This window comes from Miniopterus schreibersii (genome assembly GCF_964146895.1).
Source record: "Miniopterus schreibersii genome assembly, chromosome: 21".
Lineage (NCBI taxonomy): Eukaryota > Metazoa > Chordata > Mammalia > Chiroptera > Miniopteridae > Miniopterus > Miniopterus schreibersii.
The window spans coordinates 180,930-206,741 of record NC_138123.1 but is presented as its reverse complement, the minus strand read 5'-3'; the positions used below and the strand labels follow the sequence as shown (position 1 = coordinate 206,741).

Here is a 25,812-nt window from a genome sequence, read left to right as displayed (position 1 = left end):
CCAGCTCTGCCTTCTCTATTCCTTATGTGCATCTCCCCGGACATAGTCCAAGTCCTAGTTCAAATGTCACTTGGAGGCCTCTCTCACTCCCCACAGCTCACAGGTCAGCCTCCTCCTGACATCACTGTCAGACCCCACCACCCTTCCGTCACCTGCCTTTTCTCCTAAAGCAAGTCTCCCATACATGAGAGCATTCATCTGAAAGTCCAGGAACTAACCCAACATGGTTTGCTCAATTACTACAGAGCCAGGGCCAGAGATCTCGTTTAGGGCAAGCTACTCATAACAAATCAGAAATATCCATCAATATGGGGGGGATCAATGTGGAAAATACCAACAGTGGTAGTTACGGGTCATTATTTTCTAAGCTATGGCCCATAAACATTTTATGATCCCTCAAATAAAGTCCTTTCCATCTGCCCCCATTGACTGACCTATGAACCCAAAGCATAAAATTTAGGGCACAGCAAGATCAGTAATTCACTTAACACTGGAAATGAATCGTTCACATCTGACTTAGCGAAGACGGGCTGTTAGCTTCATGTGCCTCCCAGGCATCTCCCGAGTGCTCCCCAGCCAGTGGGCAGCAGGTGCTGCTTTCGACACCTCAGAGGGAACCCACCCCGCAGCCCCTTCTGTCTAGAGAGGGACCCTGAATGCCAAGCTCAAGACCCTGAAATAAACTTTCTTTTAAAATAAGGTTAGCCCTGGCCCACTGGTGCGGCTCAGTGGGTTGGAGCACTGTTCCATGGACCAAAGGGTTGTGGGTTCGATCCCTGGTCAGGGCAAAGGCAGAAGGCAGCCAATTGATAAGTTTCTCTCTCTAACCAATTGAAAAAAATAAATACAGTAAGTTTAATTAGGAGTGGGAGGTTAATATAGCCAAAACCTACCAATATGTCGCTTCAGTTCACCATTCAAACTAAATTGAGATCCTGTAGGTTCAATAAATTATTTTTAGAGCAGGGACAGAATACGAAGGGTCCTGACATTAGAGTTTAGACCTAACTATAACAGAGCCTAGCCCCTTTCACGGTCATGTGCACTGACAAGGAACACGCAGTTTTTAAGGTTTTTGTTTAGTTGCAGAGAAGGAATGAGTTGCAAATGGAAATCAGTGTAGAGAGTATTGGGCAGTGACAGCTGTGTGACCTGTGAAGTGAGGCTGCTCAGCAGTCTGGTTATTAGCTGCAAAAAATTAGTTTTTATAGTGTCCGAGGACCCCCAATGCAGTACAGTGCCAACCACACCGAACGGCTGTTTCTCCTGCCAGGTTATGCTACGGAACACACGACCCGGTCCGCTCTGTGAACAGAAGCCCAGAAAGAGGACGACCGGCTGAGACCTACAGGCACTTCGTGGGTCATCAGGGTGTTGGGGTTCATGATGGTCACGAGCTGGTGCAGGAGGTCCGGCTGGGACACAAAGAGCTCTGGGGCTAGCTTCTTCATGACGTTCTCCAGCTGCTCGGCCGCATACCCTGGGACCCCATACCAGGTTTTGGGCTCACCCCTGGAGATAGATTATAAAAATGAATCAACCTCAAAAAATATATGTAAACATGAAATTTCAGTTGCCTCTTCAAAATCACACACATTCGCACAATCAACCTGCAACGTCAACACAACACAACAGCCAACCAGTTCACACGCCCTGACCCGCTGCGAGCAGCCCCACCCCGAGGAGCCGGGGCCTGAACGAGTGCCAAGCATCTTCCCTCAGGCACCAGGTTTACACATGGGACTTTCCCTCTGGGGTCCGTCCTCCCCCCACTTCTGTCTGATCCTTTAGGAAAGGCAGGTATCTGGACTCTCTGAGCTCTAGGGCACATGGTTACAGCTGCCCACGCCGACAGGGCAGCTCTCCACCCTCCTGACAGGCGCCGAAATCAAACACGAGTCAGACAACTAGCATTTCTGAAGAGCTCTTACTCTCCAAAGCACCTTAAACTGTCAACCAATTAACCTGTAACATCCCTGAGACGTACGGAAAATACGACCCTCATTCTAAGGCTGGGAGCAACTGCCCAGGGGAGCAGAGCTGACACTGCAAATACGTGCCGACTCCCTCTCCCTGTGGTACGTCCTTCGCTTCCTGGTGTCAGGATTTAAGTGAGTTACAGATCTTTAAATATTTTTGTCCTTAGAAAAGGAGGGAAATGGTGAGGGAGGGGAGTGGGAGAGACAGATGTGGGAAAATGGCTTTGAAAAATTTTAAAGTTGAAAAGTCCAAATACCTGCCCCAGGTCCCCTAGCTTCACCCCTACTAGGAAGGGGCCCAACGGACTGTGTGGTGAGGTCAGAACTCAGCACAACAAACAGCAGCAGGAAGTCCTGAGAACCTGGAGGACACCGCGGCACCCACACCCCACTCCTCAGAGGGCAGCTGGGCCACCCACGGGGGTTTCCACAGTAAAACCAGGGCTTGTGCTGTAATGTTTCTGCGAGTAGATGTCTTTGACGACTGGATAAAAGCTGTCTACCCTCCCCCCAGAAACATGTTATACTTGAAAATAGTGTGGCCCGGCTGGCGTGGCCCAGCGGCTGAGCATCGACCTGGAGTCCAGGAGATCGGGGTTCGACTCCCGGTCAGGGCACATGCCCGGGCTGCGGGCTCGATTCCTGGTCGGGGGCGTGCAGGAGGCGGCCCATCAATGACTCTCTCGTCATCGATGTTTTTCTCTCTCTCTCTCTGAAATCAATAAAGACATATTTAGGAAAAAAAGAAAAAAAACAAAATAGTGTGTGCGCAGTTTCGGGGGTTTGTGGTTTTCCTAGAAATGCTCAGAACCGCTGCCTTAACTTGTTAGGGCGCCTGTTCCAACAGAAGTGAAAGACCTTCAGGGGAGAAAACCAGGTCACCACCCTTCTGACAGTGACGAGCGTCGTCAGCGAGGACACCTGGGGAGGGTTCCGGCCCCGCCGCGAGGCCGCAGGCGCCTTACCAGTGCAGGTAGTTAATGGAGTAGCTCCAGTGGTCCTCGATGTGCCAGCAGAAAGAGGAGAAGCACATCCCCACGTACAGCCAGGGCAGCTTCATGCCGCAGATGTCGGCGGTGATGTGCGCCAGGACGGACTGCTCCATCACGGGCATGTTGTTCAGGTTCCAGCCGCTGTCCAGATAGTCCTAAAGGAACCGAGATAAAAGAAGTGTAACAGTTCAGCGCTAATGTTTCAGGATTCTGCTTGTTTCAAAACGATGGGTGGAAACTGCCTCCTTCTGAATAAAAACGCCGGGAGAGGCACTACGCTGACGTCTCGGAGCCACAGACTCTTGCCTCCCTCAGCTGCACACAAACGCACTCGCACAGCACCGATTTTTCTATCAACCCCGTTTTTATTTGGCTACAGAAGAGCACAGACCACGAGTCGGTGCATGTGGAGCCGCCAGGGCGGCGCTGCTGGGGGCTGGGGTGGGACTGGCTGTGCTGAGATGGGAAGATACGGGAGCTTCTGGGGGGACGTGGGAGGCCCCGTTTCTCCTATTCCGGTGATGGGTGTATCCAGTGTGTGAAAACCCACCAAGCTGCACACATACGGTTGTGTACTTGTCTGTGCATTTGTTAGATTTTGAGGACGTTTATCCCCCAAAATGTGACTTCTCACTAGGACAGGAACAGGATCCTGGCCAGGAGTTTGCTGCTGTGGGAACGGACTCCAACCTCAAAGCTCAAAGACACGCAGGTCTGGTCCCCGCCCTTCAGATTCCCCTCAGAGAAACCAGTCACAGAACCCGAAGGCCAAGGGGCAAGTTTCCTCTGTCGTCACAGTACAGCGGCAGAGTTGGGACTAGAATTCTCCTGAAGTCATTAAAAATCTAGTAACTTAAGGTTTTTCTGAAAGTAATCATGAATCACTTCACAGCAACCAGTGGAAACTGAATTATAACACGAATTCCAAGCTACATCTATTTTTTGCAGTGAAGTTGCTTCTAATCCAGTATTATGCCCATTAGGTCAAGGACATGCTCAACCATCAGGTGCCCCACAGGCAGGTGCCTCCCGCCGGCACCTACCTCGTCCTCAGGGGAAAGCTTGGCCTTCCCGTCTCGGACAGGGAAGCCGCTGCCAAACTCCTTCGAGGCAATATCAGCGCCGTACTCGACCGTCACGTCTTCTTCAATAGTGCTGACCAGTCGCCAAAACTCTTTCTCAACCAGTTCCGTGGGAACCATCTGGAAACAAAACCATAAGCAAGAGAAAAAAATGCATTTTCTCAGACACAAGGTGCCTGGGACCAATCTGACCAGATCAGCTAAGTGCTGGGGTCACAGGACGGCACCCTGAGGGGCGCTGCTTCTGTTACGTTCCACAACTGACTCCACACAGTTCAGACAGGAACGTCATCTCCCAAACGGTACTTAATAACTGAAAGGGTAACAACTAAGGATTCATGTTTCTCTATTGCAAACCTGGCTGCTCCTGTAAGAGGGATTCAAGGAAAGCAATACGCTGACATCTAAGAACTGGGGATGTTTTTCTGTTCTGAGAAATGAAACGTACAGTCGTCTGTGCCTGAATGATGCTTTACACTCCGACTCCAGCCTCTCATTCCTTCTGGGACACCAGGTGAGCGCGACGGTCAGGCCCGAGGGCAGGACAGCGTGCCGACCGTGAGCAAGAGCAGCGACTTGCACCGGCAGGCAGAGCCACCGGACGCCTGCCCGGGACCCGCCATTAATCTGACTTGAGTCCAGACGCAAGTCACTTAAATGTCCATCCCTCAAAGTCCTCATCTCTCTTTTTAAAAAATATGTCTTTATTGACTTCAGAGAGAAGAAGGGAGAGAGAGAGAAACATCCATGATGAGAGTCAGTGATCGGCTGCCTCCTGCAGGCCCCCGTGGGGATCGAGCCTGCAACCAGGGACACGGTGGGACACAGTGCACGTGAAGTCACACGGAGCACAATTTGGATTCAAAATTCCATTGAATAAACATTTAAAGTAACTTAATAGCTAATGTTAGTGATGTTCGGGGAAAACAGGTTCACCCACACATTCCTAGGGACCCATAAATGACACAGCGACAGGGGCGGGGAAAACGGTAATTACTCTCATCTGACTTCAGTCGTCATCCAAGAATATAATCCAACTAAAAAGATCACTATGCAGGAAGTGTCCACTGCAGCACTTGCTAGTGGTGAGAAAAAACACAGCTTAAGCACCTAGAGCCATGTAGAAAACCACTTGATTCCGGGGTGCCCGGGAGCGAACGCCAAGCGCTGGAAGCAGCACCCGGGCTTCTCAGTTGGCAGAATTTAAGCACCTTCCCAAAGCACAGCACACGGAGTGCACACGGAGTGCACACGGCATCACGCCGGAAATTCTGTGACGTTTTCTTTTAATTACAGTTGTTTAGTGAAAGGATCACTGGAGATCCCGTGTGTTGGTATTGTCACTGTTGCTGTGCAATTTGTGTGGAAGAAATAAAATGAAACATTGTGGAATTTTAATACCACTAAAGAAATTAAAGGTTTCGCTGTGCACGATACGATCAGAGGTAAGTGCCATCTCAAATTTGTCTCCAGAACCCCCTTTTCCAAAAGTTATTAAAATTAAATCAAAGCGGTGTCTTTTACATACGTGGACGGGCATGTTGAAGTAATCGGACTTGAACGCGTCTGCCATTTCCCCAAAAGTTCGGAGAGTATAGTCCCTGGCTGCTTGTTCGAAGCCAAACGCTTCCTGCGGCTTACTACACTCCTGCCCGAGACAGAGAGAGTCTTGTTTGTACACATCTGTGAGCGGTAATTACCTCCATTCACACAAGTGTAAGTGGAGTTTCCCATATACACACACACACGTCAGAACGCGGATTCCTGACCGCACTTGCTCGTGAGTGCGATGCCACTCGCTTAAAACAAAAGGTCTGGGTGAACACACGTCGGAATGTTAACAGTAATCACCTGTGGATTACGAAATCACACCTGTTTCTCTGCAAAGAGCACAGGCCGTGCTTTTCAATGAAGAAAAACGTGAGTGGGTATTAAAGCGCGCTCTGCCCCGGGGCCCCGCTCAGCTGTGCACCCCGGGCAGGGCTCCCGGGCGGGCGGCGCCGGCCCTGCTCTTCTCCAGGGACGTCGCTGCCGCCAGCCCAGCCCAGCCCAGCCCGAGGGCAACGAGCGCCGCCCCGCGGGGCTCCTACCTGAGCCAGGCACTTGGGACACCTCCAGTCCCCCTTGGGGACGTCGAGCAGGGGCGGCACCAAGCAGAAGGTGTGGTAGCTGTCGTCGCAGCCGTCGCACAGGAGCAGCCGGTCCTCGTCGCTGCCGCTGCCGCACAGCAGGCACACGTACAGGTCCACCTGCAGCCGGCGGGCGGGCGGGCGGGCGGGCGGGCCGTCAGCGCCCGGCGGGGCCGGACGCCCAGAGCTAACCGCTCGGGGCAAAACCCAGCCTCTCCGCCTGCGACAGACGACCCCCCCCCCCGCTCGGGGCGCAGCCCCCCCAGCCCCGTCCCTCGCTCTCCTTTCCTGCGGGCGGCTCCACGCACCCCCGCTCACCGCTCCAGGAGAACAGCCTGACGCCACCGTCCCCTCCCTCCTCAGGCCCCCACGCGGCCCCTCATTTACAAACAGACGCTACAGACGGACTCGAAAAGGCCGCCGAGCCGGCGTCCCCCGCAGAGCTCAGAAGTGTAAACGGGGAGAGTGGAGGACATCGACTCACAGCACTCGTGGTCTTTTTCGGCCGACTCCTGGGCTTCTCCCTCTCGCCTCCTGCCGCGAGCTCGTTCTTCCCAGCAGGCTCTTGCTTGACGCTGGTTTTCGTTTCTTTCTCTGCAAGAGGCAGTTCACGGTCGTGCTCGCTGTGCAGCACTCAGCCCCCTTCGCTAACGCAATTCCGTGTTTCTTTTCACTTCAGCAGCAGCACCCAGTGTCGCTACGTTCAACGGATTGTAATAAAATGCAAACTCTCCCCATTTAAAATCCAAGGTGCAGACACACCTCTGGAGACGTGACTCAGGTGTGTAACCTCTTAAAACAACATACGCTGGGGGTGGGAGGTAGGGGAGGGAAGGGGAGATAAATGGGGACGGAAGAGACCTGAGGCTGGGGTGGTGAACACACAGTGTAACACACACGACGCACCCCAGCACCGTGCCCCTGAAACCTACATAATCTTATTAACCAACGTCACTCCAACAAACTCAATAAAAAATTAAAAAACAAAACAAAAAACACACACCGAGGCAAGCGAGTCTCGGCCCCGACTGAAGGCTGAGCCTCACCAGCTGACGTCCTCGGTCACTGCCCTCGCCAGCCCCTCCAGCTTCCTGGTCCCAAAGACTTCTGGCCAAAACGCTGGCCGCCAGTGAAGAACCATCCCGTGCAGGCACTGGTTAACTGCTTCCCATGAATTATCTAATCTTTTGCAACAAACCCGTTTCAAAGATAAGAAAATGGACATAAAGGTATCTCTAAGGTCATACAACGGGTCAGTGGTCGAGCCAGGACTCACATCTGCTTTTAAAACCACCTCCTGCTACCTTGAGCCGCCCGGGGCTCGCTCACCGTCAGAAGAGCCACTGTCGGCAGCCGTCTCCGCAGCGCCTGCCTGGGCAGGGCCCACGACTGCTCTTCAGAGTCCCCGAACTACACCTCGCCGTGACTGGCGCCAAGCAGAGGCCAGGCAAGCAATTTCCAACTGAAGCTCAGATTCAGAAAGCAGGCCCGCCCCCCGACCTGCAGTCACGGGCACCGCTGCTGCATCACGTCTCCAGTCAGGGCCTGACCCGTCCTTCAGGTGGCAACCAGGGACGGCTGAGAGACTCAGCCGCACTTCCGATGTGCCTGCCCTCCGTCTCCCTCTCCTGCGGGTCCCTTGACCACGACAAGGCCATTAATACACAAAGGTTTTACTTCTCAAGGCCTGGCTGATGATTACTAGGTAACAGCTTCTCCAATGTTTTCTTAACCAATAAACAAATTCAGTGTTTCTATTTATTTCCTTTTTACTACTCTATTCATGATAAATTTTCTTACCATTTTCACACTTTGGAGTTGGACAGCCCATTCGACGTCTCAGATTATGAGTTCTGGCTTCTGTTGTCTCTTCTGGTTCTATTTTAATATTCATGGCCTTTAAAAAAAGTTGTCATATACATAAATATTTCCTTTAAAAACAAATTAATCTTCCAAAATCCAGCTGGAATCTCAAGGTGACTATAATCCTATAAACTGTCTCTACCAATGGGGCATTCAAAACATCCTCAGATTACTACTGTTTAGAAATAGGCGAGGGATCTTAGAAGTTATGAGAGTATTTGCCCTCTGCTTCAGCGGGTCAGAAGTAGGGAAGGGTGAAAGGATCAGCAACAAATTGTGAGAAATCTCACTGCCCACTGGGAGCAGCGCGTTTGCCCAGGTCCTGCCTCAGCAGCTACGCACACCCCGTAATTCCACAAGCCTGTAAGAATTTCCCAAGTCTGCCCGTATTTATGGGAAACTCAGCTTTCCTATTATTTCTTGTAATAAACTTACTATACGGTGCTCTTCTAAGGTTGCTAGCCTGTTCAGGGTTCCCTTATCACTGAGGGTGATTACGCCAGTCTCAGTTTCCATTGTTTTTTACTTATAGTTGACATCCATCCATCGTTTCCTGAAGTGCTAATACTTATGGATAAAGCAGAACAATGTCTGTGGCCTCGATGCCGACGTGTTTGGAACTGCACTCGCTCACCCTCCCGCGCCCCCTCGTGCGCACTCAGGGTGTCCACGGCCACAGAACTCTTCCAGGGCGGTGACCCCCACTCGGTGTCATTAAGCAGACCTAGGACTAGGGTATGTCTTAAATATTAAAAATCAAGATGTGCTCAGCCCAGCCAGCGTGGCACAGCAGCTGAGCATCCACCTGGGATCCAGGAGACTGAGGTTCGATCCCCAGTCGGGGCAGACGCCTGGGTTGTGGCTGGATCCCCAGTGGTCGGAGTGCAGGAGGCAGCCGGTCAATGACTCTCATCACTGAAGCTTCTCTCTCTCCCTCTCCCTTCTTTTATCTGAAATCAATAAAAACTTTTTTTCTTTTTAAAGTTCTTTTCAGCAAAAATCTCCCAGCTTCACATCTCCTAGCCTTACTCCCCAATAACCACAGTCTAACTTCATGAGGTTGGCAGGCCAACCAAACACCATCACAAGAGCACCTATTCCTCCTGGGCTTTGTTAACAACTAAGCAGCTGCCGGTCCAGGCGCCCTGACAGCACAATCTCCCAACTATAAAAGCTAGAACACGCACAGCACCTCCGCGAGGCTGACGAGGCTGGAAACCACAGCACGTGGGGGACAGACGCCCAGTGTCAGACGCAGGCGCTGGGGCGCTCACCTCTGCTCTCATGCGTTTTGCCCGACGGGCTGGGGGGCATGTTTCCAGGGGCTGCACAGACTGCCTCTGGGGAATGTCGTGGGGTTTGTATTCTTTGTCCTTTGTGTCTGTGGCCAGGTTTGGTTTCTGCAGACACTGATAATGAAACACAATTGTACTGATGAGTTTCCCCTCCTTTTTATCTTAGACAATTTCACTAAACTTTTAAAAGTTATATTTAACATTTATGTACATATGCAGCAGGTGTGCAATTTTAAAAATCTAAATAAATGCAAAGGTAAGTCTGCAGTCGCCAATCACACACTCAATACTGCAGCTTTTCTTCCAATATTGAGCCCTGTCCCCTCGGCCGTGCCCAGCAGCCACGGGAAGCGCAGGGGACACATGTAGGGTGTTTGTTCATAGGAAGGCCACGAGCTTTGTGCCCCCGTCACAATGACCCTGAATTGCTGTTGGGTATGTTGTACACCGAGAAGCCATTTCTTCAGGCCCCCTGCTCTGAGCATACCCATACGTTTGTTTTAACAAGTGAATGGTATTACTAGTTGCTAATGTCATCGAGTTACAAGAGGCCACTGCGGGCTGAAGGCATTCCCAATAAGCCAGCTGCAATCATCCCTGCTTGAAAAACTGTCAATTAACCGAAGGCCCAAGCTGTCAGGCCTGTTAGAAGTTCCAAAACTAACTTTCCATCCTGAAAATAACTCATTTTTAAAGTGTTCAGACTGAAAGAGGGTGTTTAATGTCAGTACAACACAGTGACATCAAAATCTAGCATGAATTTCCACTCCTTCATAAACGAGCCCACAAACATCGAAGAAGCATTTTTAAAAGCAGGTTCCAAAGTGTAACCACTGAGGGTGTATGACATGTGTCCTCTGCACCTGGAGTAAGACACGGGAGGAACAGCCTCCTGGGACTCTGCTCCAGGGGCACGTCGCTGCCATCCAGCCTCACCGGCAAAGCCGCTCCTTCCTCCCGGAGAACAGGACGGCAGGAGGACAACCACCACCAGCAGCCATCTCACAAAATCTGTTCCTTAAGAGCCCGTGTATTTTCACTGCTGAGTAACACTCCGTCATCTGGATGCTCCAGGGTATTTATCCACTCACTCACTGAAGGGCATCTTGGTTGCTCTCAAGTTTTGGCAATTACGAATAATGCTGTATAAACATCCGTGTACAGGTTTTTGTGTGGACCTAAGTTTCCAACTCCTTTGGGTAAACACCTGCCCACGTACCAGGGGTGAGAGTCCCGCTCCCCGGAGCCTTGCCAGAACTCGGTACCAATGCTCTGGACCTGGATCGTTTCTGATGGGTGTGCAGCAGTATCTCACAGTTATTTTTCATTCTTTTAAAAAATATATGGATTCCAATTCTCCTTTCCTCTAAGAATTACTTTCAAAAATCAGAAATGAACATAAAATTTTATGTACAGGCCTGGCCGGTGTGGCTCGGTTGGTTGTGGGTCGTCCTGTGCTCCTAAAGAGGCACAAAGGTTCCACACACAATGTTCTAAACAGTTTCACCCACAGGTTCACGACATTCACACATCGTACATTTAAAACACACACTTTCTGACTATTAGATGGGTCGTGTTCTTCTAGACTGAAGAGCAAGCTCACCTAGAACCAAGGAGGCAGGGGCACGACAGCCACTGGGTCTGCACCGAGACAGCTCTGACTGGCGCTGACCCGACCCTGCATTACCACCTTCCTCCCTCCACAGCACAGCAGCAGCTCTGAAAATTACAGGGCTCTCTGCTCCAAGAGTAACCCGAAGGCAGTAAACGGGTTAGGACCCTGCTTTTCCACCAGAGTCTTGAACTAAGCGGGGTGTTTTTATACTACTGTTTACTTCAATCAGAACAAAAGTTCTTACCTGAATAATTTTGCAAATACCATCTTTATAAGGAAACAAGCATGGCTACACAGGAACTATTTGAAGGTGGACCCATCAGGCACCCAGGATTAGTGGGTCCCTACCCTTTACCTGAAATCACCCTGGAGACCTCAGCTGGCAAAACAGGCGGGTCGGCAAGTTATTTCACAGGCTGCACTTTTGTGTAACAACCAGGAAACACTGTAAGTAGCAGGTGGGTACAAAGCATAACCACCTCCACCTTGTAAGAAGAGACACACAGTGAAGTTAACACCAGCTGCAGCCTTGACAGCGAAAGGGTATTATGTCTGCGACAACCTTCCTCATCCCAAAAACAAATTTCTAAATACGGTTGCTCTCAAAACAGAACAAAAACACTGCAAGAGTAATTCACAAAACAACGTCTTCCGCACTAATCAAGGCCTTTTCACTCCCCGGGGACAGCGACCAAGCAGCAGCGACGTGAAGCAGGCTGCGGCCAGCCCGATACTCACCCTCAAACTGTCCCCAGACAAGAACAGGTTGTAGGGGTGGAGGATCCGCTCGTAGTGCCCTCTGATGTGCGAGCCCACAGCTTTGCCAGGGGCAAACCCCATCTTGGTGGCGATTTTGGTCCATTTTCTGTCCTTGCAAACAACTGCAAATCCACCTTCTTCTGCAACTAACTGTTAAATGAAACGGCAAGAAATTAGAAAGCCCTCACGGAAACCACTCCTGATCCCTCGTGCTAGGGAGGACGCCAAAGACCAATGTTCTTAGCTATGGTGATCTTTTAAAATTTTCCTAAGCCATTTTCTAACCCAAAAGAAAATACATATACACTATCATTTTTTCTGGAAGTTTTTTTAATCCTCATAGAGGATATTTTTTTTAATTGATATTTTTTTGGGAGAGGGAGAGATGTGAGAGAGAAACGTCCATCGGCTGACTCCTATACACACCCCAACGGGAACCTAACAACCCGCAGCCTTTAGGTGAACAGACAACGCTCCGACCAACCGAGCCGCCAGCCAGGGCTACACTATTATTTTTAAGCTAGAAAATGAAAACATCACTTCTGACAGCATAGTCCATAAACATTTTGTACCCCCCAAAAAGCTACCTCCCCCCCAAAGCAGTCAGCATTTTCTGGGAGGAGGAACTAGGTTAACAAATCTCTTTATAAAGAAAGGGTCTAACTCAGTAACCCTTAAAAACCTCCACCCACCGAGTGGGAAGGGTGGCAGCAGGTCTAGTAGGAGACACGTAGGCTCCGGACCGAGGGACCCGCGTTAAGGCATTACACTGTCACTCGGCCTTTGTGACTTGGTCAGTTTTCTCCCTGAGCCTCCTCTGTCTCGTAAGTAATAAAACAGAAAGGAGTATCTTACAAGACTACTGTGAAATTAAAAAAACACAGGGACAGCAAACCATCTCACAAGATAAGGCTCTCAGGACCTGCCAGGGAAGAGCCCAGCAACTAAACGAGGAACAATCTCATTTTACACATTTCAAACCATTAGGCTTGTGCTTTAAGGCAAAGAAGGTGATATTCAGCTGTCAGAACTACGATTAAATGAGAGAGACGGTCAGCAGCCACTTACCTTATTAAGCTGAAACAAGTCCAAGATCTTTCTCTCCACATGTGGGATTTTCAGAGTGCTTCCCTGTAACTCCCAGTACTTCGCAATCTGGTCCAGGAAATTCAATTTTACACGGGTTTGGGCCTAAATGACAAGGAATTGTGTTTAACACCTTATTTTAAAGCTCCTGCCCATTACCTATGCCTGTGGTGTTTTCATTCTTACAATATTTAAGTGCAATAGCACTTTTGAATTCAACGGAGAAACTTCGTGGAAGGGGTGCTTTGAGCACAAGGCTGTTACTGGTTAAAATTAGATGACAAGTGAGCTTCTGTAGGCTCCCTTCAGGCTTTTTACAACTTAGGTATTTTAAAGCCCTGTTCTCTGAAAGTACAAATTTTCTATCTGCTCAAACATAAATCTAAAACCAGACTAACAACAGCGATTCTACATAAATTTTATTAAATCTTGATAACCACAGAAAAGCAGGGAAACTTTCCTAAATGTTATTCCTTTAACAGATTATTACTGTTGTCTACAAGTCATTTAAAATTTTTGTCATTTTTCTTTCTCTTCCTTGTAAAATATTAGTCAGTTTTAGAAGTTTTAACTCACCTAAGACCCAAAGTGAGACAATGTTGAGACATTCCCACCACCTTCCAAGACCTCAAAATTAGCGCCTCTCCCCCACCTTCCAAGTTCAGCTTGGAAATACATACCCCAGATACGACCACCACCAGCACCCACCGAGTCCCAGTGGACACAGGTTCCATTTAAGTTAAGAACGTTCGCTTAGTTTAGAAAAACTAACACAGTTTGGTTCAATATGGAAACCAGATTAGCAGCACAGTGACATACACAGCCTCCCACCCACGTCCCCAGCGCCCAAGCCGAGCCACCCTGTACCTCAGGGTCTTGGCAGCACCTCTCCCGAGACCCCCGCTCCCTCTAATGCTGGGAAATTAAAGTGCCATTAATCTGGAGGGAAGGGGTGTATTTGGAAGAAAATTAGAGCTGAAAATCTCTTCCCCTATAGATGGTTCTCAAAGGACATTCCTTTCAAAACAAATTCGAGTGGTTGTCACCTAAATTTAGAAGAATGTGAATGAATGAAGAGGGCAACAAGTGACAAATATCCATGTTTTTAATGAAAATTGGTTTGCTGCACAGGCCTGATTGTATTTTCTTTACCATGAGTATCAGTAATTGGCAGTATTTTTAGCTTCACTAAAACCACTAGATTTGTGACGAAGCCTCTTCAAAGGCCCCTCTGCAACTCAGCACCGGAGCAGCGGAAGACATTACCTCCAACTCATTCAGCCTCTGGATCCGGGGGGTAAAATGAAGCTTGTCGACATCACATGCAAATGGTGGCTGCCAATCCTGGGGAGAGGCGAGGCTTTTATTAGAAGAATTTATAATTCTGACATTTAAAAAGTTGTTTTATATTAAAACCCTGGGTTACATAAATCACACAGTATCTCTAAACAAACAAAATAGGACACAGGGTAGTAATTTCTAAGATTTAAGTAACACATATGTGAAATACAATTTAAAAACTACTTTTGTATCAATTTAATGGTTTTAGTCCATAGGATGTACTAAAGATGCAAGAGGTAGATCGAGGCAAATCATAACTATAAATCCCTATTCATAAATTATAAAAAACAAGCAGAGTTACTACTTATGAGCCCCTCAATGGGATCCAATGGCCATGCACTGAGGGGTGTCATTTGTTAATTCAATGTCTTCCAAATAAAGGTAAAGTGCATTAGGTAAGGTTCTTACTTCCCTTGGAGAAGGCCTGGCACCGAGCAGCTTTAATTACCACCCAGGGGTTCAAAGTCTAAGATCTCCATCCTAGCCACTAGCAAAAACACTTATTTTGAGGACTTTCTTTTTAGACTGTGGACTAATACTTTTATGCCTTAAATCAAAGGGTCTTAAATTATATACAGACTTGACTATATGTTGATTTTTCTGGGAAGGTCCATAGCTTTCATAAGGGTCTCAAAGGCATTAAAAAAAAAAAAAAAATTCCTGGGAGTAAATCCAGCTTTCATAAAAATTTTTACACCTCCAAGTTCTTATCTCACTGCCCCACCTCCTTTCCCATCCCTTCTCCTTGAACTTGAAACAGGACAGTGGATGGGACCCCGCTGCTGAGAACGTCAGGAGGCTACATGCAGCACAGAACAGAAAGAGCAATGCACATAGAGCTGGAAGACCTGGATTTGGAAAGTATACACCAAAGCCACAAGGTAAGCAGTGAAAAAAGCCGTTGCAGAGGAACCCAGAAGAATGGGCTGCCATCAAGTACCATTTTCTAAAACCCCAAACCCATACCCTACACCAATCCCTGACGCCAGCCTCCCACTGGAAAATCTGGTGGCTGTTCTTCTCAATTTGTCCAAAATGCATCATAATACTGGATAAGAGCCTCTCTGGAAGAAGAAAAGGCTTGGAATAGCTGGAATTTTACAAACTGAAGGTTATATTCCAAAAATTCTCTTTATAGACCTCTCTCACCTACATCCCCTTGCCCTTGACCCACAAATAAGACACAAGAGTACAAATCCTAGGAGACCCTGCTCTCTCCCCTCCAAGTTAGATCTGGCAACACTGGATGGTACCATCTGGTTTAAATATTACCCAGTGGTGAGATGGTACAATCACACAGAAACTTGGGAGGATCTTGCCTTAAAAACCTGGTAATTATGTGGTTTTGACAGGGAATTGTTCTTTGTTTCTGGAGTTACGAGATTAAATGTAATGTTTGGTATCCGTAGTCTGCAGTATGTATGCCTCACAGGAATATGTGCTTAATAAATGCTACAACCAAGTGTTCAGAACACACCAGGTTTTTAGACTTTAGTTTTCTGAACATTAATTACAATTTGGTCAAGCTCATGAGATGGCAAGAATTAGCACAGGAACGCACAAGGATCTGCCAACAGCCACACAAAAAGCACAGAGCCGGGAAGGGAAATCTTAGCCTAGCTGCACGTTCACAGCTAAAATACTCCATATTTTAAGATTTAAAATGTGACTTACACACCACTGGAAGAGTGTTTTAATACAGCTAGAAAGCAGTATTAAGTAAATTGCTAGATTCAAAACAAAAAGAAAAACACACTCTGGAATTAATGGTATATACGGGCCCATCCAAGAGGCAGTGTCATGAGGTCCAATAACAGCAGGTGTATTTGAACAAAACACTGGGGAAGCCAGGTCTGCACGATTACACAGAAGTTCTGATTAGCTTTTTTTTAAAGTTTGCCTGATTGTTAGCAAAGGATAAACTATAATCTGGCCTGTGGACATCCACCCATCCCTTCTACCTCCTCCCGCTTCACGAGTAAAATAACTGTACAATATTTAAAACTCAACCCGTTCACCCTCCTGTCAGGCAAGAATTGGGATTATTTAAATTATGTTAGATGAGACATAATGCCCGCCTCTCACAGCCATCCCATAGCTCACCAAATACAAACTCCTGCCTGCATACACACTACAGAGCACACACCGCACATGAATCTGCAAATTTCCCAAAGTAATTTATAACTACTCTACCAGAAAACACTTATCCCCTAATTTTTAAAAATACCCAGACAGAGAAGAGCTTCACCTCAACCAATAGAGAAATTACATCCCGTATAGTCTCGTTTTGACGCTGGGTGGGCTCTTCATCTCTCAAGTTTCTCTTTCTTAAATCCCTTCACTGTAGGGAAAACGAGGGACGTGTATATTTGGCACAAACCCTGGTCTCACTAAATCCGTCCCCCGACTCTTCTTAGCAGTTAGCAAATAAGCTTTGGGATTCAAGTTCTTTGCAAGCCATCCATTAATTAACCTGGACAGCAGCCCTAGGTCGGTGTCAGATCCCCAATACAGCAGATGAGAAGAATGCTTCAGGGAAAAATAACTTGTCCAAGGTTAGGATGGAGTTAGAGTCAAGATCCCGCCCACTTACCACTCTCTCCTTGATAAAGCTTATTTTTATCCCTGCAAAATAGTCCTTAAATTTTACATCTGTTGTAAAAAAAGATTGCCAAGTGAAACTAAATCGACAAGTTCTAAAAGCATTCAGTATGTGACCTTCTGCCTGGCAGTGCCTGTGTTTAACTAGTCTTTCATCTGAGAAATGAAGTTATTATTTTGGGGGAAAGAGCCCTTAGATTTTAACGGGTTATTACAGAAAATATTTTCCAATGACCTGGTTTTTAAATCGCTCATTTGAACATGTGATACCACGTAAATGTTAAACGGCAATGCTGCTGGAGCAGAAACTGTGCCATCCAGGCTCAGAGCCAAATCGCCGTTTTTCACAGAAAGTGAACCTAACAACCTGACCAACGAGGGCCTTTCGAGTCCCGTTTTTGTGAAACTCCTTTTCCAGAGACTTCATTCTCTTTCTTGGTTACTCCTGACTCCCACCTGTGTTCTGCTGAGGTCAAGTCCTGCAGGTGGGAAAATGGCAGCGAATGGAGAATGCCCTCCATCCGCCACCACCCAACTGCGTCAAGAGTTGGCCTGAAGATGGTCAAGTTTCTACACAGGTTCCAGCAAATGTGTGTAACAAACCAACAAAGCCACTGACAGAAACTGAGAAATGCAATCCCCACCCTAACTGGACAAAGCGACCATCACTCACTGGAGGCTGCAAACACCGCCCCTAAGTAGCCAAACTCACTCCTACCCTGGGACAAAGGCCAAGCCAAGTTGTGGTCCTCAGGTGACCTGTTCACTCTCAGCCCAATGCTGCCCTGCGTCCTGCCGTCTCCTCTCCAGGAAAAGAGCTGAAGGGACTATACTCTTTACGGTTATGTGCACGCTTGAGAATTTTCATAATAAAATTTAAATTTACACCTTGGAAGTGATGGCTCTGGCAGAGGAAAGCAACCAGTCTTTACATCCAGAAAGCAAGCTTAAATGATTGAAAAATAAATAAAACAGATGAACAGATGGGATGACTCTAGGCCAGGTCGGAAGGTGTATGGCAATGATGCTTTAAGAGGAATGGTCTAGAATGAAAGATCTGAATGTCAACAAAAAGACTTATAAGAATGCATTAAGTCAAACGTCGCACAAGTATGGAACAGAAAAGTCTCCTTGCCCTACAAGCCACTTTCCCTCATTAGTCTGGTTCCTAAACTTGAAGTATAAAAAAGCAAGTTCACCATACAACTCATCTAATAGTTAACAAATGAAAAGGAACATTTTTGGAAGAATTTTTGAAAGTGTACATAGGTAACATCTCATTTTTCTCTCTAACCCCATGCTAGGTAATAAAATGATTAAGAAATCTTTGTTAGGCTGCATACAACTGTATCTGAAACAAGTTTCTCACAACTCACTCACCGCCCCGGCTGGCGTGGCTCAGCTGGTCGGGCGCAGTCCTGCGCACCAGGAAGTTGCTGGTTCATTCCGGTCAAGGGCACATGGGCGGTTTTGGGCTCCATCCCCAGTAGGGGGCGTGCAGGAGGCAGCCAGTCAATGTCCTGCTCTCACATGGATGTTTCTCTCTCTCCCCCCTCCTTTCCTCTCTCTAAAACCCAATAAACTATTCTTTAAAATCCAGTTACTTAGTTTAGAAGTTTAATCTAAATAAATGGGAGTAGCCCAGTGCTAAGCTTCCCAAAGCCTCGCTCTGCCCGCCCACCCGCCCTAGGGACTCCCTAGTTGCCTCTGGTGATTCCTCTTTAAACGAGGGAACCTTAAGAATTTCTGAAAGTACAGCCAGCCCTTCAGTTGCCAACATTTATTCCACCCAATTTTAATTTTTTATTGAGTTAGAGAGGGAGAAAGAAACAACTGTGAAAACACGATGAATTGTACAATATATGAATTATATCTCAATAAAGTTGTTACTTTTTAAAAGTACATGTTCTTCCTTCACTCAAGGATGTTTCTATTGATAAGCCTTTTCTCCAAATGTTAAGGGTTAAGTTGGCCAAAAAATTCACAACTAGAAAAATTTTGTGACAGACACACACAAAAACTGGGAAACCAGACAGGTAGGCCAAAGTCCATCAAACCCAAAATTAGGGAGAATGACAGGCTGGAAGAGTAAATGAGCTCCGTGAGCTCTGTATCACCAACACTCCCGTCACACAAAGAAAGGGCTCAGGCTCTGCTGTCCTGCCTGCGGAACCAACAGGCCCTCAGAGACTCCGATCAAAAGCATCAAACCAGTGACCACCGACCGACGTTAAAGCTGAAAAAAATGCGCCTACTGTGCCATCTGGGGTTTGATTTAGACACCTGACCTTTGGACACTGTCAAAGAAATCGGTGGAATCTGCCCACCTATGGCCAAATGTTTGAGGGCAACACAGAAACTTATCAAAGTCATCAAATGTATCCCAAACTTGGGAGACTCAAAAAAGTATTTACTGAGCAGCCAACTGTTATCTGCCTAATAGTTACATCCCTAAAATTAATCACCTCCAAATACCACAAAGTGACATGGAAAATATAATTTATCCTTAAAAAGACACCTAAGTACATCGAGAAGGAAATGAAAATTTGTATTTTAAAGGTAGCACGCCGTAAGTCAGAATAACTGAAAATTAAAAGGAAACAAGCCTGGTGATCCTACAGAGCCGATCAAATTGGAAACAAAGGTTTATTTTCCTCTTTACACTTTTAACTCAGGGCGGAATAGTCTTAATCACCGTTTATCACATTTATCTTACTTTATTTTCACAAATTTGTTCACTTAACCCCCAAGTTTTCAAAAGTAAAGTCGTCCAGGTTCCTGCTGAGAAAGCAGCTGTTGGCTGCTACCTGCGAGGCCGTTAACTGAAGATACAAAGAACAAAAGGAAAGATACTTTTTGCAAGTCTCCCCTCCAACCGCAAGCGCGGCCGAGCGCGTCCCAGAACTTGGTGGAGAAACCCCCTGGACGCGGACACTATGTAACCGCCGCCGTCTCCCGCCGGCCCGCGGGCCCCGCCGGCGCCCTGCGCGCCCGCTCCCGGGGCGCCCGTCCCGTCCCCAGGAGCCTTTGTTCCCCGGAGACCCTCCTCGGGGGCCGCTCCCGGGAAGTTTCCTTTTGTGAAGCCGCCGACGGCACTGCCCCAGCCCCGCACTGCGCCCCGGAGAGCGCGAGACAAAGGCGGCGGCGAGCCCCGCAGAGCAGGGCCAGGTGCGGGCCTCGGGGCGTCCTCGCCACAGAAAATGGTGGCGCTCGGGTCGCCCCGGTGCCGGCGGGACGCCGACGCCCCCGCCCCTCCGCGGAGACGGCCGCGAGCACGAGCTGCCCCAGACCCGCCGCGGCCACCACGCGGCCACGCGCGGCGGGGCCGGAGCCCGACTGCGCCTCACGTCCCCGCAAAACCCCGCTGGCCAGCGCGGTGCCGACGGGCGCCCTTCCCGACGGGACCGGACGCCGAGCTGCCCAAAGTCCAAGACGGGGCGCGTCCCCCGGCTCCGGCGCCCGGCCGGTGACGGGCCGCGCGGGTCCCTCGCCGGCCCTCCAGGCGCCCGCGGCCCAGCCGTTCCCAGGCCCGCGCGTCCCGTCCGATGCAGGCTCGTCGCGGAAACACGAAAGCGCCGGCCTGTCTGCACCGGGGGAGCCGGGGCACGGGGTTCTCGCCGAGGAGCTCGCTGCTCGGCTCCCCAAAGCCGGGCGAGCGCCGCGGGGACCCGCCGCGGCCCCGAAGGTCAGGGCGGCGTCGCCCCGGGGCCGGGCGGGGGCGGGGCGGGTCCTCCGGGGGCGGGGGCGCCGCGGCCGTCCAACCGCCGCGGGCCAAGCGGGCGTCCGCGCGCCCCAGGGCGCCGAGGCCGGGGCTCCGGGCCGGGCTCCGCCGGGCGGGGGGCTCGCCGCCTCCGCGGCCGTTGGGGCCGTTGGGGCCGTTGGGGCCCGTTTGGGGCCGTTCGAGGCGCCCCCGCCCCCACCCGGCCCGCGGCGCGCGACGGCGCCCAGCTCCGCGGGGGAGCCGGGCCGCGTCCTCGGAGGGGCCCCGCCCCGCCCCCGCCGCCCCCGGCGCCCGGCCCGCGGCGCCCAGGTGAGGCCGCCCCGCCGCACACAAAGGAGCCGCCGCCGCCATATTGAAACTTTGCTGCGCGCCCCGAACTCCGCGCGCGCCCGCCGCCCGCCCGGCCCCTCGGCCCCCGCCCGGCCCTCGGCCCCCGCCCCGCCCGCGCCCGCCCGACTCACCGGCGGCGGCCGCACCTTGCAGATGCCCGTCTGCTCGGCGATGGGCCGGATCTTGTGGATGAAGGCGAACGGGTCGGCGAACTCCTCCCAGCTGGGCTCGAACACCGGGCACTCGGGCGGCGGCAGGAACTCGCCCAGCGGGCCGGGGCCCCCGAGCGGCGGCGCGGGGCGCGGGCAGGGCGGCGGCGCGGCGACCGCGTCCATCGCCGCGGCTCCGGGGGACGCGGCTCGGGCTCCGGGCGCCTCAGCCTTCCTCGGGCGCCGCAGCCTTCCTCCCCCTCCTCCTCCGCGGACGGCGTCGCGTCTGCGCAGCCACGCTGTGCGCCTCCGCCGCGCAAAGGAGTCCCGCCCCGCCCCCACCGCGCCCAGGGGGCGGGCCCGCGAGCCCGCGCCCGACCCTGCCCGCGCCCCCGCCGCCCCCCGCGAGGCGCCGCGGGCGAGGGGGGCCCGGCGTCGCAGTCCCCCCGGGGTGTCGCGCCCGGGGGACGTGCCGCGCTGGACGCGCACCCCCAGGGACCCCGGGGGCAGAGGCACCAGCTCCCCGCAGTTGCCGCCACGAGGGGCGGAGGGGTCGTGAGACGCGCGCGCCCGCTTGTCCCGGGCCCCTCCGAGCGCTTCGGTGACCGCGACCCCTCCCCGTGGGGCGCGCACCCTAATTTCCATTTCACCGGGAAGGGCAGCGAGGCACAGGTTGAGGAAGCCGTTGGCCCAAATCCACAGGCCGGGGGACGCAGCCTCTAGTTATGGAAGGCGGGGTGCTGCCGGGAAAGAGGGGTCCGCCGGCAGCGGGAGGGGAGGTCGCACGGGAGAGGGGCGAATACTCCCGAAGCAAGACGGGGTGCACACGTGGGAGGTGAAATTAGGACGTGGCGGTGCATCGGGGGTGCAGTGAGGCAGCAGGATGACTCAGGCGCCCGGGGTACAAGCCCGAGCCGGGGGGCCGCGGGCAGCGCCCGGCATCGGACGTACGAGCGGGAGGACGCCGTGCGCCCTGACGCGGTGCTTCCAGGGGCCTTTGGCACCGCTGGAGACGGCAGCAGCTGAAGGGGGGCCTCGGCACCGGAGGCGCCAGCCCGGGGTTCCTAGCGCGTCCGTGTCTGTAATGAATGGCCCTGCGCGGGGCTCGCCGTGGGGAGCGCTTGGCTTCCTCCTGCGTGAACTCCTGGCACCGGCACAGCCACCCTGCCGGTGGGCACTGCCGTTACCTCGTTTTGCAGAGCAGGCGATGACCTACAGAGGTTAGGTTTAAGTCCTAAGAACACTTTAGGCACTTTTGGGGGGGACGGAGGGGCATGTAGTGTCCTGCCCCAGAAAAGGGGAGGGAAGGGCCTCTTTTATCCAGAAAGCAGCCGAATCCACAGAAGGCCGCTCGCCAGGCCTCGGTAGGAGGGGCTGCAGAGCCCCAGCCCTGGGTCCTCAGGGGCCTGCAACTGGAAAGGGGGAGGGGGCCTCGCCAACTAACTTCCCCGGAACACTTGGCTCCCCGAGAGCTGAGGGGCCCGGGAGACGTCAGTCCTCGTAGCGCCCTGGGGACGGGCCTTGCGTTACAGTCCCCGCGTGAGGCGGTTCCCCGCGTGGCTCCGCAAGTTCCAGAACCTCCCGGGTGGAAGCCAGGTGGTGCCGTGCGCATGGAGGAGTTTGCCACGATTTTTTTTAACTTTGCCGAGTATTTGACACTTTTTCCTAACAAAACGGGGAGGAAAACCACCCCGAGGCCCTCGGTCCAGGGCGGGCTGCGCCCCCGGGGGCCCTGCGGGAGCCGAGCTCCGGCCCTGCCGCCTCGGGGGCGCCCGCGGCCTTGCAGCCGGGTGGGCAGACGTCGAGCGAAGCCGGGGACGCGGAGGGGTCACGACTGGTACTTATTGGGGTGCACGGCGCAGGCCTAGGGGCTCCCCCGCTGCCGCGCGGCCGACTCCCCCGCTCCCAGCGCCCAGCTCGCCCTAGGTCTCCGGCGCGGGCCCCGAGCGAGGCGGCCTCAGGGACGTCGGGGGCGGCCGCCGGGCGGCGTGAGGACCCCGCGGGGCTCGGGCCGGGCCCCCCGCCCTTTATGATGCGTGTTTACATGGCGGAGGGACCCGCCAGCTGACTCCGCCGCGCCGGGCCTTCTTTTTTTAAAGAGCCCAGCCGCGGGCGCCGATTGGCCGCGCGGGCTCGGGGGCGGGGCCGGGCCGCATTGTCTGGTCCGGGCCGCGGGACGCCCCGGGGGCCGGACGGGCCACCTCGGCCGGCGGGCCCCGGGCTGGGGCTCCGGGAACTCTGGGCGCAAGGCCTGGGCGCGGTCGGGGCCGGGCTCCCCGGGGAGAGCGGGGCCGGGGCCCGGGGGCCCGGGCGGAACCAGCCGCGCTCCGAGTGCCACGTCTCCGGGGCCCCTCCTTCCTCCCGACACCCCGCCCCGCCGGCCCCCGAGGCCCCGTCCGTGCGGCGCGGAGCCTCTGAACACACTCCTAGGGGTCCAGGTCCCAACCCGCCCGAGGCCGTCCCGGTCTGCGCCCCCAGGTCCGCCGGCCTGCGGGGGGCGCTCTCCGCGTCCCTTTCGGTCGCCTGGGTTCCAGCCTGGGGGGCGACCGCCTTCCTCCCCCTGCCCCGGCCCCCGCGCACCGCCCCGGACGGGCTCGGGATGGATGGGGACAGCCGGGCGCCCAGCCCCCGCGCGGCCGGCCGGGGCTCGGGGAGGGAGGGGCGGGCCCGGGGCCGGGCGGGGAGGCGCTCGCGCAGCACGTAGCGCACGTGTAGGGTGCTCGCCCCGCACGCGTCCCCGCGGCCTCCCGCCGCTTTCCGGGGCTCCTTCCGCCCGGACCTCGGGTCTGCGCCTTGCCGGTGCCGCGGCCCCTCTGACACCACCTCCCCTCCCAGCCGGGGCCCCTCGCGCTCGTTCCCGCCTCCCCAGCGCTCCGGCCTCCGCCCGTCGCGGCTCCTCCGCAGCTCGGGGCCGTCGTCCCGCCCACCCTCCTGGTGCCCGGCAGGGCCCGGTGTCAGGTGGCCCCGGTGGAGACCCTCGGGCCGGGCCGTGCGACCGCCCGTTGAGCTGCAGCGTTTGCGCCCGGCCCGGTCTGCTGTGCGCCCAGGAGGCTCCTTCCTCGGCGGCCGCCCCCGCCGCGCGCCTCCCGCGGCCCTGCCCGCCCCCTGCCCCGCGCCCCAGGGGTTTACGCTGCTGGGGGGGGGGCAGCGGTCGCAGGCACCTAGAGAAGCCCCACAAATATTTGTTGGGGAGGGGGTGGCCTTGCGTCTCCGCGGCTCCCACTGGCTGAGGGTGGAGTGGGGCTGGACGGGAGAAGAATCGGGCTCCCAGGTGGCAGGAGGGGTCGCACAGCGGCCGGCGCGGCCCAGCGCAGGGACTGTCCACCCGCATCGCGCCGCCGGCTCCTGGCCCTGGAACCAGCCTCCCCTTCTCTTCGGGCCTGGCCTCCTGCGTGGGGCTTCTGTGCTCCCGGTTCGGCCCCACCCCAGACACGGGCTGCCCTTGCAGGTCAGCTCACCCGTAGCCAGGGTCTCACTCCCGGGCTTCTGTCCCTGGGGAGCTGGGTCCGGCCCGGGCAGACACCTGGTGACCAAGTTCCTCTTCTGCATCACCTCCTGTCCTCGGCTGCCTCAGCCCAAGGGGATCGGGGTCCAGGGCCCCTGCTCCTGGGTGTGGGCCCCCTCGCCAGGAAGCCCCCGACAGACAGGGGCAGGTGGGAGTTCCCAGGGCCCTGGGGGGCAGAGTACCCCACACCAGGGCTTTGGGTGTTTCCTCTTGTTCAGGTTGGGCCTTTACAGGTCTAGACGCCCAGCCCCGAGCAGCTGAGAGGCAGGGAGGGAAACAGGTTCCCTGACCCTGTGCAGCCGCCCCCCGCCCCCCCCCCCAGGTCCCTGCGCCCAGGGGTCCCTCTCAGCGTGCTCTCCGGCCTTGGAGAGTTTGGAATTCTCTGCATCCGTATCAAGGATCAAGGTCTTCCCGCACAGATTACATCAGAGCCTCGCGCAGCGAAGGGACTGACCAGCCTCGCTGGAAACCCAGTGTCCAGCCGAGCTCTGCTGTGTCCTCTGCCCACGAGTACAGGGCCTGACGCGTGAAACGCTCAGTGCTAATCCCCTTCTCCCCCGGCAGGAAGGGGTGGCTGGGGCGCGGGGGACCCTGTACCGTCAGGGATAAGACGGGCCAGTGGCTGGGAGTAGCTCATACGGAGAAACTGAGGCTCAGAAAGGTTAATTAGCCAAAGTGACACAGGCCAGCGTCTGGGGAACCGAGGACAGGGCCGTGGAAACCCTGCTGCCCCGTCCTGTCAGTAATGTGTGTCCACCCCCTGCGGTGGCTTCCCGCTCTCTTGTCTGTGACCTCCGGCACTAGCGGTTTCACAGAGTAATCCTTGCCCTTCCTCAGGGATGCTGGGTGAGACCCAGGAGGTTGGTTCTGTAACCTCCTCATGCTTGGTGGCCCTCGGTTGCCAAAAAGCTAGTCCGAGGTCTGTTCTCCCCGCCCAGGTTGGGGTCGGGGCTGGAGGTCAGATCAGCCTGGAGTTAGCAGGTCGGGGGATGTGTGTACACACGTATGTGTGATATGATGCGTGTGCACACATGCACGCACCGGGTGTGTCCGTACGCACGCAGACACATCTGCGCACACACACATTCAGTATCGACAGACCTTAAAGCCGCGGGTCTGGGCGAGGTCACCCAGCCAGCGGTGAGGAGGAGGGAGCCCGAGCAGCGCCCTAGGCTGGCACCAGGATGCGCCAGGGGAGAAACGGAGGTTGGTCAGAGCGGCAGGTGATGTCAGGGAAGCAAGCCTCCCGAGGAGGAGGCGGAGGCAGCCATGCCAAAGTTGCCGAGAGGACGGGTGAGATGGGGAGGGGATGTGAGATGAAGACGGCTGGTCTACAGAGACCCGCGCCCGGCCGCGTGGCTCCGC

General features: G+C 53.7%; 1 protein-coding gene across 1 annotated transcript in view; it reads right to left on the bottom strand.

Annotated features, from left to right (window-relative positions):
• The window catches only part of KDM5B (lysine demethylase 5B), a 36,951-nt gene extending 15,750 nt beyond the window's left edge, over positions 1–21,201 (bottom strand). The window contains exons 1-12 of the mRNA XM_081124225.1: positions 20,925–21,201; positions 14,067–14,144; positions 12,783–12,905; positions 11,694–11,864; positions 9,320–9,454; positions 7,983–8,079; positions 6,667–6,776; positions 6,144–6,302; positions 5,582–5,701; positions 4,015–4,173; positions 2,945–3,126; positions 1,350–1,512 (exon numbers count right to left, since the gene is read on the bottom strand). Coding sequence (XP_080980351.1) covers positions 1,350–1,512; positions 2,945–3,126; positions 4,015–4,173; positions 5,582–5,701; positions 6,144–6,302; positions 6,667–6,776; positions 7,983–8,079; positions 9,320–9,454; positions 11,694–11,864; positions 12,783–12,905; positions 14,067–14,144; positions 20,925–21,128 — 1,701 coding nt within the window. The 5' untranslated portion in view covers positions 21,129–21,201. The remainder of the gene's footprint in view (positions 1–1,349; positions 1,513–2,944; positions 3,127–4,014; positions 4,174–5,581; positions 5,702–6,143; positions 6,303–6,666; positions 6,777–7,982; positions 8,080–9,319; positions 9,455–11,693; positions 11,865–12,782; positions 12,906–14,066; positions 14,145–20,924) is intronic.
• Positions 21,202–25,812: the final 4,611 nt, after the last annotated feature.